Source organism: Pavona decussata, unplaced genomic scaffold (assembly GCF_977016875.1).
Source record: "Pavona decussata unplaced genomic scaffold, jaPavDecu1.1 SCAFFOLD_113, whole genome shotgun sequence".
NCBI lineage: Eukaryota > Metazoa > Cnidaria > Anthozoa > Scleractinia > Agariciidae > Pavona > Pavona decussata.
The window spans coordinates 106423-124000 of NW_028145527.1; the positions used below are offsets into that span (position 1 = coordinate 106423).

Sequence of the window (17578 nt, forward strand, 5' to 3'; positions counted from 1 at the left end):
AACCAAGAGAAAACTATCTGTACAAAGGACACCTGTGAAGAAATAGTGACCTTAGCCAATTAAGTACGTTGGATGAAATAGAAATTTAATACATTGTAGATCACACAACATGGAGAAGCATACATGTTCAACTGTTTGCTGCCATTATGGTCAAATAACTTGTGTCAAAGAAAACAAAATTCATCTTTGTGTTTGCAAGCTTCGCAGGATGTCAAGGCAGATTCACGACCTTAAAATTTACCCAGATACATTTTAGAACTCATTAAAAGTCTGTAACAAACAATACATGGAAGTGCACATGAATTGCATAATTTAATTGGTGAGCACAAAGTGTACAGGTACCTGAATTTCTCTACCTCCTCTTCATCCATATTTGCAACTGCAGGTTGCTCTCTATAGAAGACTTTCTTGATAGGAGGAAGGTCTGAACATAATGAACAAAAAATATACTGACATTGCAAGTGTGCAACGGAAAGAAAAAAAGATTCGATACAATTTAACCCATTGATCACCAGCCGTTTCCAGAGGTTTTCCAATATTCGGCTAAATTTGCAAAGTGGTTATTTCCACCCCATGTGCAGTAAAAATACACAACTTATAAGGCAAAAAAAAAAACAACAACAACAACAACACCCCTTTGGTCCAAAATAGTTAAAATAACTAATTATTATGGAATAAAATAAACTAGTTACCAATTAAACATTTTCCAGAAAACAAACTTGAAAGTAAAAATTTCTGGCAAACTTTTGTATCATTATAGTTTTCTCATTTCAGAGTATTTTAAAAAAAACACACTTAACAGAGAAAAATATATTGGTGGAGTACATGATGTCTAACGTATTTTCAAGGGAAGAAAGAGAAGAAGTTCCCAAGTCCTTTCCCAGATTAATGTCCAACTCCTTCAACTATACCTCCCAACCCTTTGTTAGCTGGTCTTGTATCATAAAATTCTAAATTCAAATCTCAGCCTGTTATCCAACCTCCTGTTATAGCCTTCTGTTTTTGTTGTCCAAGCTTCCTCCCCTTGACCCATTATAAAATCATATTGTGCTTTTTTTTTTATTAATTAATTCAAAAAGGGCTACAGAGTAGTCACAAGAACCATTGTGGATGATTCATGAGTTGAACTTCTGTGACCACAAGTGGTCTTCCCCCTCATGGGAGTTCAACTCATGAAACATCCATAGTGATTCTTATAACTATATCTGTAGCCCTATGGATTACACTTGAAAAGGTTTCACAAGTAGTGATTATATCCTACATGGTCAGAACAGTAGCTACACCTTAGTATTGGACTAAAAGAACAATAATTAATAATTTCAATTCATTTTACCTGCCCATCGTGCTGCTTCTCGTTCATCTTTCTCTGCACGTAGCTTTGCCCATGGAATGGCTTTAGGAGGAGGAGGGGGTTGGTGGCTAAAGCACAACAGACAAAAATTAATTTAATTAATAAACTAAAGCTGTTGCTACAGACAGATACTTTAACAGTAATAATAATGAAAGATACTTAAAATTTTCTCTTCAGAATTGAAGCTTCAAACAAAGTAACAAAACTCTCCAAATCTTAAACCTCCAAAGACACCAACAGTTCCTAACATGAGAGTTACAAACAACATTATACCAAAACCCACTTTAAATGAAAATTTAAACATGATTTCACAAACATGTAGGTATATGTAGTTCAAGAAAGATAGTACCTGTAACTTTTTTATGAGAGTATATAGTATATAGGTTGATTGTGCAGTACCAGACAATATCCATACTCCTCCCACAGAAGGTTTTTTGTTTTGCACCCCCCTCCCCCCAGTTTAGCTTCATACTTTTCTTCTAAAAGCTTGGCTTTTAAGATCTCCCCTCCCCCCCACCCAGGAATTTCCAATGACCTTCCATGGGGTGGGTATGGATTTTTTCTGTAACTGCACATTAGAGAAAACACACCTTTCATGGGTGCCACCATTTTCCATGGACAGACCTATAGGATAAAAAATGTACCACTGTGTGAATCTTGAATCATCACATTTCTTTGTTTGCAGGGTTGTAGCTAAGAAATTTGTCTGTCGGTTAGCTGAGAAATTGAGCCGGCTAAAGAGGGTGCGAAGTGCCTTCTGCCGTCGGCGGAGCCGACGGAGGGGTAGTTATGGGAGGGGGTCGCCCCCTCCCATTAGGGGGGTATGGGGGGGCCTTCCTCAGGAAATTTTGAAAATTTTAATTCAATTTGGTGCACTCAGGTGAAATCTAGGGGCTTTTTAATGCCAAAAGAAACAACCATTAAAGAGAAGGTCAGCTGTGGTGCCGCAGTTTGAAACGTGTGGTACAGAGATTCACCATGAATTTATTCAACATTTTCTCCCTCGCTTTGACGTTTCCATATTTCCTTCGTGTGGTTTTCGTTGTTTGGCGTTCCTTGAACTCTCTACCAGGTCTGTTCACTATGCCCCTAAGGAGAATGACAGACCTTCTGAGCAGACAGTGCTTTGTTTTACTTTCGTCAATCTATGCTGTTTTCTTAATTCTCTTTTTGGTGAGCTTACTAGAAGAATAGTTCTTTATTTAAACACGGTAAAATCCATCAGGAGTATAAAAATTAGAAATAACCTAACTCTCCTAAACAAAATTCAAAACCTAACTACAGCTAATCTAATCTAACTAAAACCCGTTTTTCATGAATGCTGTGTATACTCTAACATTAAAAATGAAAATACGTGCGTAAGATTTTCAATATTTACTTAAGTTCTTAACATTAAAGTAATGAGAACAAAAGCTACAACGCTTCCCATTCGTTCCGAAAAGATAAGTGCTTTTAAGTTTGCGCTAGACTATCAGAAAATCGATTCTTATAAACGCTTAGAACTGCAAACAAAAGAGCTGTCCACTCGGTCGTTCAACTGTTCATCCAGTTTCGCGGGTTCGTTCACTCACTCGGTTTCTCGTTCGTTCGTTTTCACCGGCGAGCACTCGGCGGACCATTTACGTTTCTGGTTTTTGGTTTCTGGTTTGTTCAGTTGTTCCTCCGTTTGCCCAATTCTTCTTGCTATTCATGAGCATACACATGTTATAAACAATAAAATTTAAGCGATTAAAAGCTGTATTAAAACATTACGAAGAAGTTCCTTCATGTTTTTTTTTTCTCTGTCATGCGACAGAGAAAGGCTTCTTCTTTCTCCGATCTGACACAAATACCTGGTAACAAACTCGTTCCCAATCTTTCACAACGCCTTGAATGCGGGGGCTACCAAGCTTCGTGTTGACAAGATGGCGGACGCAGAAGACGGAAAGAGGACACGGTAAACAAGTTCTCAAAACAAGACTTTATTTCAATTAATTTATGGCATCGATACTCAAGACACTCAAGGTAGTCAGGAGTTTATTCAACCTTTTCACTTAAAATATATTATTCTAAATCGAATAATTACTAGTGGGTAACTAAAGAACTGTTCATTGCCCTTTGAACCGAGTGTTTGCCACCCAAAATTCAGCCGGCGATGACCTCTTTCCCAGCCGGCGAATTTCGCCGGCAGCCGGCGCTTAGCGACAACCCTGTGTTTGACAAGGTTAAAGACAAAGTTTGAGCCAGGCCCAAGATTATAAAAAATCAATACAGTAATTTACATTAATTAGGAAATCATAAGTATTATTGTTGCGGTTCAATTATTTTTATCTTGGTTTAAATTTTATTTTTCATTGTTTCAAACTCATTATCATACATTACCATGTACCCAAGAACAATAGGAAGATAAAATTTAAAAAAAGGATAAATTTGAACCACAGCATTAACATCCCCATCTAAAGAGTCCACCACATTATACATAAAGACTTCCAATAATAATCATCTTCCAAATGATGGGTTTCTTGTTCATTCTAGGCGCAAGGTGGAAGGAGAAACATGAGAGGTTTTTGATCTTCATCAAAACATCTGCAGAGGTTCTAGTCAGATCTTCATTAAAAAATCTGCAGAGGTTCTAGTCAGATCTTCATTGAAAAATCTGCAAAGGTTCTAGCCAGAACCTCATTGAAACATCTGTAGAGCTTCTAGATCTTCATCTATTCTTCGCAAAAACTTTGCTCCTCTATAGCTGAAGAGCACATTACAGTAGAGCAACAAAGAAAACTCTGCTTTCAGTACTTAATTACCTCCCATGTTGGTTGCAAGTGATGACTCTGGGTTGACAATTTGTTCAATCAGTTCTTTAGCTTTCTTTATTGCATCCTCACTGCCAGAAATTAAAACTGGCGTTTCTGAATTAGTGGCATCATCACTCTTCACCTGAATAAATGCAAAAACAAAATTTACAATAATATTATTATATAAAAAAAAAATATTGTGCCAATGTACTTAGTCTAGCACTCATTTACCTGCACCCTGAACATTGTATCTGCTTTTGGAGATATTTAAAGCCAGTCTAACAAAACAAATAAACAAGTAGTGCCTGTCTATTCACGATTAAGAACCCACTCCAACCACAAAGATTAATGAAACCCTGACCTGCTATGCTGGGTTCTTAGAAAGCTAATTACACGGAATGCCCGCAGGGCATGACGTGTCTAGGTTTTGGTTGGGTATCTTTTTTTTCTTCATTGTATACACAAATGTGCACATTAATTTATGCATTAAAATATGTCCTCCCGTAGTGGGGATGTATTTTTCTGATTGTCTTCAACAGAAGCGGCCCAATCAAAATCTATTTTTCAGGCACATATCACGAGAGAGGGGACCCACTCATCACTTCCTGTGTGACGTCAAATCATTATTTGATTTATTCATTAAACCTTGATTAAATTCTACCCTCTCCCAGAAGGGATTTATTGTTCTGATTGTCTTGAACAAAATCAGCCTAATCAAAATCTATTATCGGCGCGTATATCACAAGGGAGGGGACCCACTTATCTCTACCTGTGTGACGTCAAAGCAAGTCATCATTTCGAAAAGTTGTTTTTGTTCAATGGCGGCCACATGTATGAATTAAAGACTTTGATCTGCCGTTTTCAGAGAGAAAACAAACCTTTTTCAAGCAGTAAATCGAAATAATAACTTCTACATGTAGGTAGTACTCGACAGTTGAAACGGTGGAAATTGGGAGAGTTCACAGCAAAGAAACTCCCCTTTAAAAAACAGATCGAATGATCAACGCGAAGGATTAGAGCTAGAGGAGGCCAGACCAGTTCAGCGGGGTCATGATGTTATTGCATAGTTATTTCTGGTATGATTCCTAGTAACACAACGATAAGTATCACGCAATATATCTGAATAAAACCATTCAGACAATTATTTCAATTGCCAAGGGAGGATAGTTTTTAAATATCTGCGAAACATACAATGGGGAATAATTGGGGCTACATTAAGCATTCCGTGTAATGCCATTAGAGGGGCATCTTGTTGATAATAGCCCACTATTAAAAGTCAATCAAGGTTTTATCTTGCCCATTAAAAAAATTAATGAATGTATTTCAAATCTAATCTTAAGCTAAGATTCACAAATCTCTAAAACATTAGTTTTTAACTGAACGCTGGCAAAAATCTCTTTGAAAAATCTTATCACTAATAATGAAACTCGAATCGAAGTTCATCCTAACCCTGAGTTAGTTTAGCTGTGCTTTGAAAAACTAGGTCCTGGTTAAAGATGAAAGTTGAGATGGACAAAGAGGGTGAAGTGTAAACTGAGCAGCAATACTCAAGTACAACACATAGTCCGTGCTGGTTTTTGGACATAAAATTCAAGGAGTATTCAAGCACTAAAACCTGAGTTTTCAAGGAGTACTCAGAGCAAGTTTTCTTTGTCTTGTCATTGGTCAAGAGCAACTTCAAAAAAGCTTCCATACTGTTTTTAACCAAATATGATAAAATAATACCATAGGATGAGAAAAAGCATACTCAGAAACAGGTTTCCAGTAAAAAATTGAAAATCCAATAAAACACTGGGAAGATTGAAGCGGATTTCTAGATGTATTCAACGCATACTTTTGATTTCGGGTTGAGGTGGACGTTTTCCAAAATTGACAAAACTAGTGTCCAGGTCAGCACGGTCACAAACGTGACTTTGTCCCTATAAAATCTAAAATTAAATTCCAGGGCTTTTCAAGGACTTCAAGGAGTAGCACGAACCCTGACAACAGGGAAAGAGTCCAGCTTCTAGCACATTTTCAGGGGGTAGCGTATGCATGCATACTAATTTTGTTATTCATACCTTTATATAGGCTCCACTTTGTTCTTGCATTTCTCGTATCTTTTGACCACCCTTTCCTAAAATTAAAGATATTCCTAATAAATATGTTCAAGATATCACTAGCCTGCGTTGCAGCTGGACTTGTCACTCGAGACCTATAGAGAACTAGGTTTAGAACTCAATATATCAGGGATTGTATAGACTGCCTGCGACGCAGGCTAGATATCACAAACATAGGAAAAAGAATACATATGTGTCCTTGATGGGAATCAAACCCAGCCAAAGGCACAGCTATCGCAATTAAAGTTTTTGCCACATGTTGCATTGAGCCTGGCAAAGGTACCCCCTTCAGGCAAAGCCTCTCCGTACATAGGGAATTATATAGGGTATTGCATATGATAAATTATACATGTGTATTATATATAATATAGGGTATTGTATGTAGGGTATTATAGGAACCCCAACCCCCCTCCCACCAGGATCAATAGAATGAGAAACTAGATGATATTGTTATTTAGTCACATCCATGCCAAATTAAAATGTAACTTTCTGCAATTTGAAAATATAAACCTACCTTTTGGGATAAAAAAAAAAAAAAGAAACAATGGAATGAAAATATGCCTCGTAGGGGAAGAGACTTAAACAATCATTCTGAATTCGGATTGAAAGGGGGGAGGGGAGGCAAGTGCATTTTGGTACGAATGAAATGGACAAATCCCGATTTCTATTTCAACACTAACCAATAATGTAGCGAACATCGTCTGACGGCACCATCATCTGAATGGAATTTCTCTCCCTTCCTTGACCTCCACGAGCACGTTCAAATCCTCTTGAATTATCTCTAGATCCTCTGTCCCTCCAGTTGCCGGCATCGTTTGATTCCTCGGTTTCGCCACCTCTCCAGCTACGCGAGTTATCACCACGTGTGAACTTCGAGTCTCTGTTTTCGCGTCCAAATCCTCCCTCCGTTCGACCAAAACCACGAGACTTCCCATCCTTGTGAAAGGTATTCCTGTTTGCTGGGCTGTTGTTGTCATCGCTGCCGAAGCGATTTCCTCGTCCGCGTCCAAATCCAGGCCTTCTACTCGGACTGTCAGAAAAATTTTCGTCTCCGGTCCTGTCAAACCATCCTCCCCCACTTGGTGGAATGTAAGCATTCTGAGAAGTGCTGGTTGAAACCTCGTCATCTTCTTCCCAATCGCTCATTTTCGCAGAAAATGGTCTTCTTTGGAGCTGCGAGCGTTCGAGGTTTGGCTGAAATAAATTGTTACTCAACGATTCACGCTTGCCGACAACCCGCCATGTCTGTTTTGTAAGCACCCTATGGATCGTGGGAAATATGAGACCCAGTCTCTCGCATGCGGCTTCTTGACATGACAGGTCCGAAAGACGTCCGAAATCCTTAAAATTTTTAATATTTATTTTTAAAAAATCAATAAATATTATAATTAACCACTATTGAAGAACACTGTTCGCCCAGAGTAGTTTTCAGGGATTAATTCTTTTAAATAGTTATCAGGGCTTCCGAGAAACACACGCCTGCTTCTATCATTGGCTGCTATCGCACGAAAACGATGCTCTTGCTCCAAGCGCTAAGCACTTCCTTTTCTTTGAAAGAAGCAGAAACTTAAGAATTTCCTCTCACGAGAGATCCTTACCCTTTTTCGGAATTGTAAATATATACATGCAAAATGTTGCAAAAATATAAGGCTAGAGGAAGACAGGTGAATCAGAAAAGTGGAGAGCTAATGGCCGGCTACCTGGGCGCAATCATTTGCCCCTCCCAGGGACCCACGGCCATTTCTCGATAGCCCCGATCTCAAGTGTTTTTACGCAATTCATTGATTGGTGCCGTTTTAAGTACAAACTTACAAATGTGTTACATAAAACTGAATGGCAGAGACTTTAAAATTTAGCTCTCAGAAATACGGTAAAGAATGAATCAAGACTTATAATGATCAAGATCATTTTAATATGTGTACCAAGCTTTTCGGCCCCCTCCTTCCTCTCCTAAGGAACGCCCAACCGGTTCAGGTTATGCTCATTTTCTCCTGTATTCACAAACTAGATTTTGGGAAAGTTATTGCGACTTTATAGAAACCGGTCCCCGGCCTGTAGGCGCGTGGTGGCTAAAGAGCGCGCGCTATATGAGGACAAATCGCTTCCTTTGTGACGGGATTGAACGTTTAACGTCATAAACGTTTGTTGTAGCAGACAATATTTTCAACGGTGTGAGCTGAAAAGTTGAGCGCTGCATTTTTGAAGGGAAGTTTCTGTTTTGGTGGATTATCTTAATTATGGTGAGCTGGGAAATTGCAAGGATGACAAGAGGTCGTCTTTTTCTGCCATTTGTACAGCAAACAAAGGTCAAGAGACTTCATGGAATTAACAACGAGGACTTTAATGAGGTTGCTAGTTGTCAAAGTAGCGTGAAGGACAAACAAGCTTCAAAGAGAGGGAAGAATTATGAAATGAATGACACCAGTAAAAGAAACAAGAACACGTTTGTTGCAAGAACATTTGCATGGAAACGAACCCTGGTGACTAGGCGAACACTAGAAAAGAGCGGGAAGGAAACTGCTTACAGCTGTTTACCAGTTCCTGCTGAGAAAGAAGCTGACAGATGTAATTCCAGTTATCTCGGGCGACGAGATTCTCACCAAACGTGGGACACAAAGACTGGCAAGAGAGTGAAAAGCGAGTCAACTAAGCCTGACTTCTCAGAACTGTTCCAAACTTGTCAATCTCCGTTTATTAATGAGCTAGCTCCGCCACTGACACCCGTTTCTTTATACAGACGCCAATCATACGGGCAGTCATGTGACCCAGCCGTCGTTCTTGAGCAAACAAAGGGCAGCTGTGTTCCCACTAATCACGTGACCTTAAATGTTTCGGCGGGTAATGCCTGGGAAGAGACAGAGAATCGCACGTCAATCAAAACAACTGTGATGGGTTTATTCTCAAGATTTGCGCGAGAGAGAAAAACCAAAGTGAAGAAAGTGCGACTCTAAAACATTGCCAGCCTTTATTTTTGGATATTTAGCCGGGACAATGAATCGTGTAAATGTATAGAATTTTGCTATGTTGATTCAGAATGTTTACTGGTCAGCAAAAAGATAAAACTTTTAATGCATGGTTGTAAATAAGTAAATGAAAAAATATTTTAACAGTTATAGTTGTGATTATAGCTGTATAAATCTTAAATTATGGTACAAAAATATTGTTCATGTCATAAAATATATTTTTGAGATTCTTTTTTGACCAACCGTTAAAAAAAAAACTTCTCTTCCAAGTTGGCCGAAAAATAACTAACCATGATGACAATGGACCCTTATCACTCGACGGCCATGTTGAGTCTCAGGGGAATAAAAAGCTTTGTTTTTGCACGGCTAGCCTCGCACTGAATTCGTGTCTGGCCGAGGCTTGCCGTGCGAAAACAAAGCCTTTTATTCCCCCGATACTCAACATGGCCGCCGAGTGATAACGGTCTATCTTGCCCTCAGTTTCGCGCTTGCTATGCCTATAACAAAACTGAAAAATTAGAGGGACAATAGACAAAGGTCAAACGTTTTGGCGACTAAAACGTTTTTTAAAACTTTTGGACCTTTTAAGCACATGAAAAAATAAACAAACAAAAATAACCCTTGTACCCTGAGGAACGTGGGAACGAGGTTGATGAATAGCGCGGCCGGGTACGAGTCTGATATGAGATCACAAGCTATGACCATTCCCGGGATCAGGACTAACATTTGTGTTGTTTTTTCTTTTTTTCCTGTTGTTGCTGTTTTTCGAGGGGGTGGGGGGGGGGAGGATCTGATAGATCAGGTTTTGCAAGTTTGTGGGCTAACAGAACGGCACATGCAATGCAGTTTTGGGATGCGGGATCAAAATATTTTTGATAAATTTCGGGTAAGTGGTGACAATGTACCTCGATCATTACGTTTCTGAGATATGACATGCATGGACTTGCATTTGCCGGGGCTAGTTTTCACATAGGCAAAATAAAGCAAAACGAAAGTATAACAGAGCTTACGTCCACGTAAAAACAGGCCGTAGATAAACATAAACGCTAGCGTTTTTTTTCTCTTCAGACTGAGGCAAGGACAGATCCAGGGCGAGGGTTACGGGCTTTGCAAACCACTATAGGGAATTAAAAATGAGAGATTTGTCTTATGCTTAAACCTACTTGTTCAAAATGTGCTGGTGTAACACGCCCCCTGATCGACCTCCAACAAAACTTCCCACTTAAGGACAACCCGTCTCAAAAACTCGTGCATCCGCCAATATGACGAAGATTCAGATAGCCGCTCTTATGCTTACACCTATGCTTTTGTCGCTAGCGAAAATGGGCTTAATGATAGGTGCTCAATATTTGTTTGGTATAGTAAAAAGAATTAGTCATTCCGCGTGGCGCTGATACAAATATAGAAAGGTTGGTTCATTGATGGAAAAGAACTGCCAAAATATTTGATTTCGGCCTAGCCGCTTTCGTCCGGAGAAGTCAGTTGATGTTCGTGCTGAAATTAACTTCCACTGATCAAGGGCTCTGAATACAAAACGTTTGCATAAGAATGACCATGCAGTTGACACTGCCCGAGAGTTCACCTTCACCCACAAAAAACGCGGAGTCAGTTTATGGCGAAAACCGCAAAGAACCAATGCCAAGGCTAAAGTAAGAGATTATATCTAAAAATCTTGTATGAATGTCATTGCACTGTTAGGTTATATAAATATTTCAATTCAGGACACCCATACTTGTAAAATGTGACCATGTATGGGCATATAGCCTTGTGGAAACACAAGGATTCAATGTCAAGGCCAAAAAGCTGTCGAGAGGTTATATGCTTTCTTTGATCGAACGAACACGCACTTTTAGTTTCTGTTGTCCCGAGGGCACGAACACGTGTGTACGTGCCCATGAACAGTATAACTTTGCTGAGAGATCGTGAGTTGACTTATCGTTTTCTTACCTATTCGCCCGCCGCAACACGTATACAAGGCGAGCAAGAAACCTCTGCAGGGTCCTGCAGTCTGCACGCAGGGTAATTTTATACAAACAGCACGACCGCCAATTCACTAACAAAAATAAATACATCAAGTACCAGAAGGACCGGATGTTGTAAGACCTTACGTATTATCAAATCCTGTCATGTCTGTCTATCCCTTGCTTAAAGACAAGTACTTTTTCTAAAAATATTAATCGGTGATAATTGGCACAATTACCAGCTTTGATAACCGCGAAAGAATGTGTAACAAAGCCCATAGCATGACTCGGGCCAAAAAAGAAAAGAAGTTACAGCCCTCAACCTGGATAAACATGATCCAATTTATTTAATTCGCGAGTACCTCTTCGGGCAAAAACGTGATCAGTAGCTGCACTTGTAGAAAGACAAAAATATCAATGGCGCTAGCGCTTGATTCAAAACTAAAATTCCAGCAGAAACTATTAAATACAATTCCAGATTTCACGACTTAAAAGAAAAAGGAAAAGCCAAGAGCAAAAACTTATGTCTTGCAATACTTTTTGCGACCTCCAAGAAATTGTAAAAGCTATTTTCTTCTCTCAAGGCAATACAGCCGCCAAAAACCATATCCGGTATTCCATTTAAGACCGAAATCACTGGCTCAAAAGCCAAACCTTAGGAGCATTTACATGTAAAGCTAACCTTAGGGAATACACCCTTGCCTTTCTTCAGGTCCGTGATCGAGTGGAGTTCACCGCTTAAATCGCAAACGAACCGCATAGGGACATTAACCCTGACTAACAGGTTTACATAGACAAGTACCGGATCTTGTTAAAATATTGCGGCGCAGTGTCACATCTGACTATCCTTTTTTCATAGGCACGTCCTTTAGATCATCGTTTAAAATATGTATTTAAGTACTCTGTATCCTTGAAAACCGCGGAAGCCACAACAGAACGCAAACACGACGAACGTGGTCATTTGAAGGCCAGGGTCAACAAAATAACAGCATAACATACTACTGAACTGCGGTTTCAGCTAAACTCTTGTCGACCATCACGCACCAAACCGCATATTTCGTGACCTCACACATGTTCAATCGGATAGAAAACCTCAATGGTTATGAAACTGACAAACTTCTTTGTTACATGTTTTTGTTTGCCTTTTTGGCCTTGACAGTGCACAAACAACAGTAGAATTTGGGATGTGTTGGAGTAACTGACCAATCGAAACGTTTTAAAGATATTCAATTGTGGTGTGAATGTTGAAACAAAGGATTGTGCAGGGTCGCGGCCCTTCCAACATACCGGCTGAACATAAATTGCAGCACCATTGTTTTCATGACAAGGCTCCCTAACCAGTCCCCGAATTAACAGTGACCTAACTAAATCGAAGACATTTCATGCAAGAGGAAAGCCCTAGCGATCCAATTTCCAGTCTCAGGCAAACAAAAGAGATAGTTAGCCCGTCCTAAATAGCAACTTGGACCGATAAAAGGACTTGGGATTTCCACGCACTTTTACAATGCTTTTCTGTTCATGTAATTATCACAAAGTGTATATACAAAGCGTGGTGACAGAATATTTATCCGCTATATTGTTTTAAAAACCTGACGATGGGCAATTAAACTACCTGATTTTTCAGCAGCGAAACAATCCTGAAAGAGATAATTTGTTTTTAATTTTCAAAAGAGAGAAGATTTTACAGAAATTCATACTTTTTATTGTTTCATTTTGTTGGGAACTGCTCTACCTTCTTTCGAAATAACACTGCAATCAAAATGTTACAAAGAACCCTCCTAAACAAACTTAGAGTTTTTTGTTTTTATTTTAATTTAGCTAAAGGAGTAAGTGAAACAAACGAGATTCACCATTGATTTGAAGGAACCGCGCGGCTATATTTTACTAACCCAAGAAAAAGGACAATACCACGACTTTCTCACCTTCCCACGAACTTAGCTGTAAATAGTTTTTAGTTCAGTGTGACAACTTATTTAAAGTTAGGTCTAATTCGCTCGTATATCGTTTTCGTTCGTTTCATTACGCCATTAAACCCCAATATGAACACACATATTCTCCACACCGTTCTCCAAATATTTCTTTTGCTACTAGTTGGGAGAATTTGCTTAAACGTCAAGGCATTTTACCTTGAGTGATCATTTCCTTAATTCTCATTACCCATGTATTCGGTCACGGAATGTTTAAGTATGGAGATATTCAATGCTGATCACTGTTGAGGGTTCAAAGCGTAGGTTTTGATAACGAGTTTTCGAACAGTTTTCAGTTTATTCATTTCTGTGTTTTCATCTGCGTTCGGCCTCATACCTTGGTGGTAAAAAACGAACTAACACGCCATCTTGTGGTTACTTGTTTCAATGAAGTTACGTCATAGCTTTCGTAACTTCCGTTTTCCGGGGATCCCTTGGATGTGAACGAAACATTAAACAAACAACAAAAACCCGTCGTTTTTGACAATTACCATAGTTTTCACCCCAAAACTGAGTTCAAAATCTCCCTGACGCTTCCCCGTTAATATCTTCTGATCTCGCTCCGTTGATGGCGTTTTTTCAGCCGCCAGTCAAAAAATAATCCAAGTGTCCATTGGTCCAGTCCATATTTTCGTATTGAATTAATGCTTTAATTATAAATTAAAATAATCCTGACTCATAAGTTCATTAGACACGATTAGTTCCATTAGCATCGAAGGCAGCAATTTTAGAAATATGAAAAGAATGCATGTACACGAAAGAGAGAGAGAGAGAGAGAGAGTCCTTGAGGATGAAAGAAGACATTAACGGTGAAAAAATCATGGCATATTTACATTAATTATAGACCTCACTTGTCACAGTAAATCCATTAATTGACGTTCAATTAATTGTCGAGTCCGAGGAAGTGAACCATGAATGTTTTGTTATTGTTAAATTATTGCTCTAAAAAAGCAACTGAATTACATGTCTTGCACGAACTTATTTCAAAGTATACAAAAACTGATAACTCGTACCATGACTGACTTTACAGGGAATACTGGTTGATATTGTTGTGAAATAAGATTAGATTTTTGAAGAAAATAAGACGGAGATAAAAATTTGTACACACGTACACCACTAAGACAGTTGGTCACCATGATAAAAGCAATATCTCTTAATTATTAACTTCACATTCTAATTTGAAAACTTTCAGTGAGCTCTTCAATATTTTCCAGGGCAATAGATGGCTTAGTTCAAATCCTTATTTGTTTTTCCTTTTTATTTTATTTTTTTTCATCTCAAACCAGGCAAAAGTTGGCCAAAACGATCCCACGAATGACATAATATCCATCGGCCCCAAGCTAATGGGGTCAGCAAACAAAAGGTTTTATCACTGATATACCATGAAAACATGAAGCTGACTGATCAGCCATCGAGAGACGAATTGGCTCATTATCCCGTGATTCTCTAATATTGATGATTATCAACTTCAATCAGGGACATCGGGAGAAATTACAGATTGATCACTGTTAAAACTGAGCACGGTTTGCAAAAGCCATGAGAACCCTAAGCGAGATTGAAAGAGGAACGAGAGCCATTAATTCTCCCAGACTCAAAGTCGGAGCGGGTCAGTTATAGGATCTAACGTACTCAGTTTTAAATCGGTGGACGAAAGCTTTAAGAGAGACGATTCACGCGAAAGCTATTGACAAACAGGATACCATCGCAGCGGTCCTTTTCATGTTACTGTCTTTGTTATGTTGTGTAGAGTGTTTCAGGCTAATGTTTACAGTCTGTGGACTGAAATCCTAAAGTGTGACCATTCAAATGAAAGCTACTGAGCAGTATGTTCCTGTGCTGTTGTTAATTATGCTTTACTAGCTGGTTTTATTCTAACTTAAATCCTTCAGTGTGACCTTGTCAATTGAAATGAAAGCTGTTCCTTTCTATCCAGTTGATTCATACTCCAGTGAGTTTGGAGTAATTTTAAAGGTTAATAATGCCTGCTGGTATAGACACGTGTATTGACGTCACCGTGCATGCGTTAGCGTAATATCTACTCCCACAGCAGAAACTTCAGTTTCCATTCCGTACTACTTCCTAACCGACGGCACACTTAGTCTAAATAAACGTATTTTATTTTAATTAAAATTTTCAAAAAAACATAAACACCCTCGGGGTTTCATGTCAGTAGACACGGTGCCGGCGAGCGTACGGAGTCTTCAAAAGTTAATTCAGTTCCGATACAGGAAGCCTGCATGAATGAAGGACTTCAGGCAAGGGCAAGGTCAGCGTTATTTTGACATTCTAATTCTGTCTTTGTGTTTCATTTGTTTGCACCAAAAAGGTTATCGCGATAATCATTGTTTTCTCCGTTTTCGGAACGTACTAGAGGCTTGTCGTCATCGCTGATGCACAGGAACACATTATTAATTCCCACGTTTGAAGTCAAGCTATTTTTAGCGGCGATTTTTGTAAATTTAACCAACCCTCGAATTCCTTTGGAGAATTTTATTTCAACGTTCAGTATGGGTTTTTTGGGGATCCTTTACAGCCTGCACTTTAAACGGAGTTATCAGCTATTTTTAATGTCACTTTGAATAGTCAAAAAACCTTTTTCGTATCAATGGAAACGTTGAAACGACGGTCCAGTTTTGTTAACAAGTTTTTACCAGACTAGTGAACAGAAATTAATATTAATATATTTGGATGCGGATGACTAGCCCCGTATATCCTTTTTCTACAGAGATTTTATGCTGCCCTGTTTTCACCTTTTAATAGATATTTTATGCTGCCGACTTTACATCTTTTCGCAGAGATTTTAAGCTGCCGAGTTTACAGAAATTTACAGTTTACAGAGATTTCATGATGCCAAATTTACACCTTTTTACAGAGGTTGTATAGCGCTGTTTAAATTTACAGACATAGTGCAAACCTACACAATCTCTGTGAATCGAAAAATAATGACCTATTTATCTTTAAATACACTAGAATTTACAGTCATTTCAAACAAAATAACAAAATAAAGAATCTCTATGAAATCTGTCTTTGAAATGACATTTACTAAAGCACTTTGCGAATAACAAATTATGATCTATCAATTTTGGAGCCATAAAAAGTAAGCAATTTCGTGAACTGCAAATAAATGGTCCACTGAGATTTTCCAGTGTTAGCTAGGAAGACCTAGGAAGGAAATGGCCTTGTAACTTCAAAACTTTGGCCAGTTCTTGCAAGCTCTTTCCATACAGTTTGGGTGAAAAAACGTTTTAAGTGTAATTCAGTGTTTGAATAAAGTAGTTTGTCGAATATTTTGTGCAGTTTTAAAGAGAACACAGCGAAACTGATTCCCATGACAATGGCCATGGATTGTTTTTGATAAAAAACGCACTAATTTCATGTCCGTTCGTTGTAGTATCCAGAAACTGAATGCAAGAGAACTTACAGCTTATGTCAACTACGTTGCTGATTAGATTGATAAACAGACGGTCTGGAGACATTTCCACCACAAATAACCACTAAGCTTCTGTCGACGGTTGGCAATACATTTTTTCGAGCATTCAGTTAGTGAGGCAAAACCACTGAGCACTTATTCGAGCATTTTAGTGGTATTTTCCCTGAAAACTGATTGAGAAAAAAAATACAAAAATATTTTTTTTTGAGAGAAAATGAGGCCTTGTACTCGAAATTCAAAAAAATTTCAAGTGCTACCCTAATACAGCCTACTAGTGGAGACTGAGGAGAAGTCAGGGTTTTAGAGTCAAAGCCTCAAAGGCGGCCATGTTTGTTTTCGCTGTGACCCTGTGATACCTTCGTTTGATAGTGTCAGCGTTAACACCCTGTTTAAATCTCTGTATAATGAGCATTATCCGAGCATTTTAGTGACCATTTTGAGATAGACCGAGCATTTTAGTGGGAAAAATGGAGCATTACGGTAGAGCATTTAAGTGGGGAAACAAAAGGATTATGTACAAAAGCCTAACCATGAATCTCGGGTCGTTTTCAGTTCAAGATAGGTGTATACAAGGCACGGGTCTACCTGAACATTCGCGACGAAAGAGCAATGTGTATTTTTAGGCTTATTCAGTTGATTAAGAACAGTTGCAAGTATGAAGTGATTTTCTCTTGATCAGGTGACGACGCTGGCATTGGTCGGCCAGCATTCCCTCATATCCCAAAGAATAAACAAGCCTAATCTAAACCAACATCTCTGTTGCTCACCTTACTGTTAATCAGTTCAAGACAGGTGGCCCCTATGACACTTGCTACCTTCCTTTGCGTAACCCTCTTGTACTGAAACCTTCCTAATTCCTAAAACAGATTACACGAGGCATTCAATATGATCAAATGAACAGCATGTAATATGAAGAGGAAAAAGTTCTAACACCTTGCATCATTCAAGACTTCAACATTTGTTCCTTACGCGTCAGTTAGAGACGGCTAACATTTTTTCGTGCTTCATGATATTTTTATTCTGTTGAATTCCC

General features: G+C 38.8%; 1 protein-coding gene across 1 annotated transcript in view; it reads right to left on the minus strand.

The window, feature by feature from the left end:
- The window catches only part of LOC146470564 (putative ATP-dependent RNA helicase DDX43), a 25693-nt gene extending 18191 nt beyond the window's left edge, over positions 1 to 7502 (minus strand). Inside the window, exons 1-6 of the mRNA XM_085121739.1 lie at positions 6905 to 7502; positions 6186 to 6241; positions 4135 to 4267; positions 1942 to 1975; positions 1334 to 1419; positions 343 to 424 (exon numbers count right to left, since the gene is read on the minus strand). Of these exons, the coding sequence (XP_084977865.1) occupies positions 343 to 424; positions 1334 to 1419; positions 1942 to 1975; positions 4135 to 4267; positions 6186 to 6241; positions 6905 to 7370 (857 nt within the window). The 5' untranslated portion in view covers positions 7371 to 7502. The remainder of the gene's footprint in view (positions 1 to 342; positions 425 to 1333; positions 1420 to 1941; positions 1976 to 4134; positions 4268 to 6185; positions 6242 to 6904) is intronic.
- Positions 7503 to 17578: the final 10076 nt, after the last annotated feature.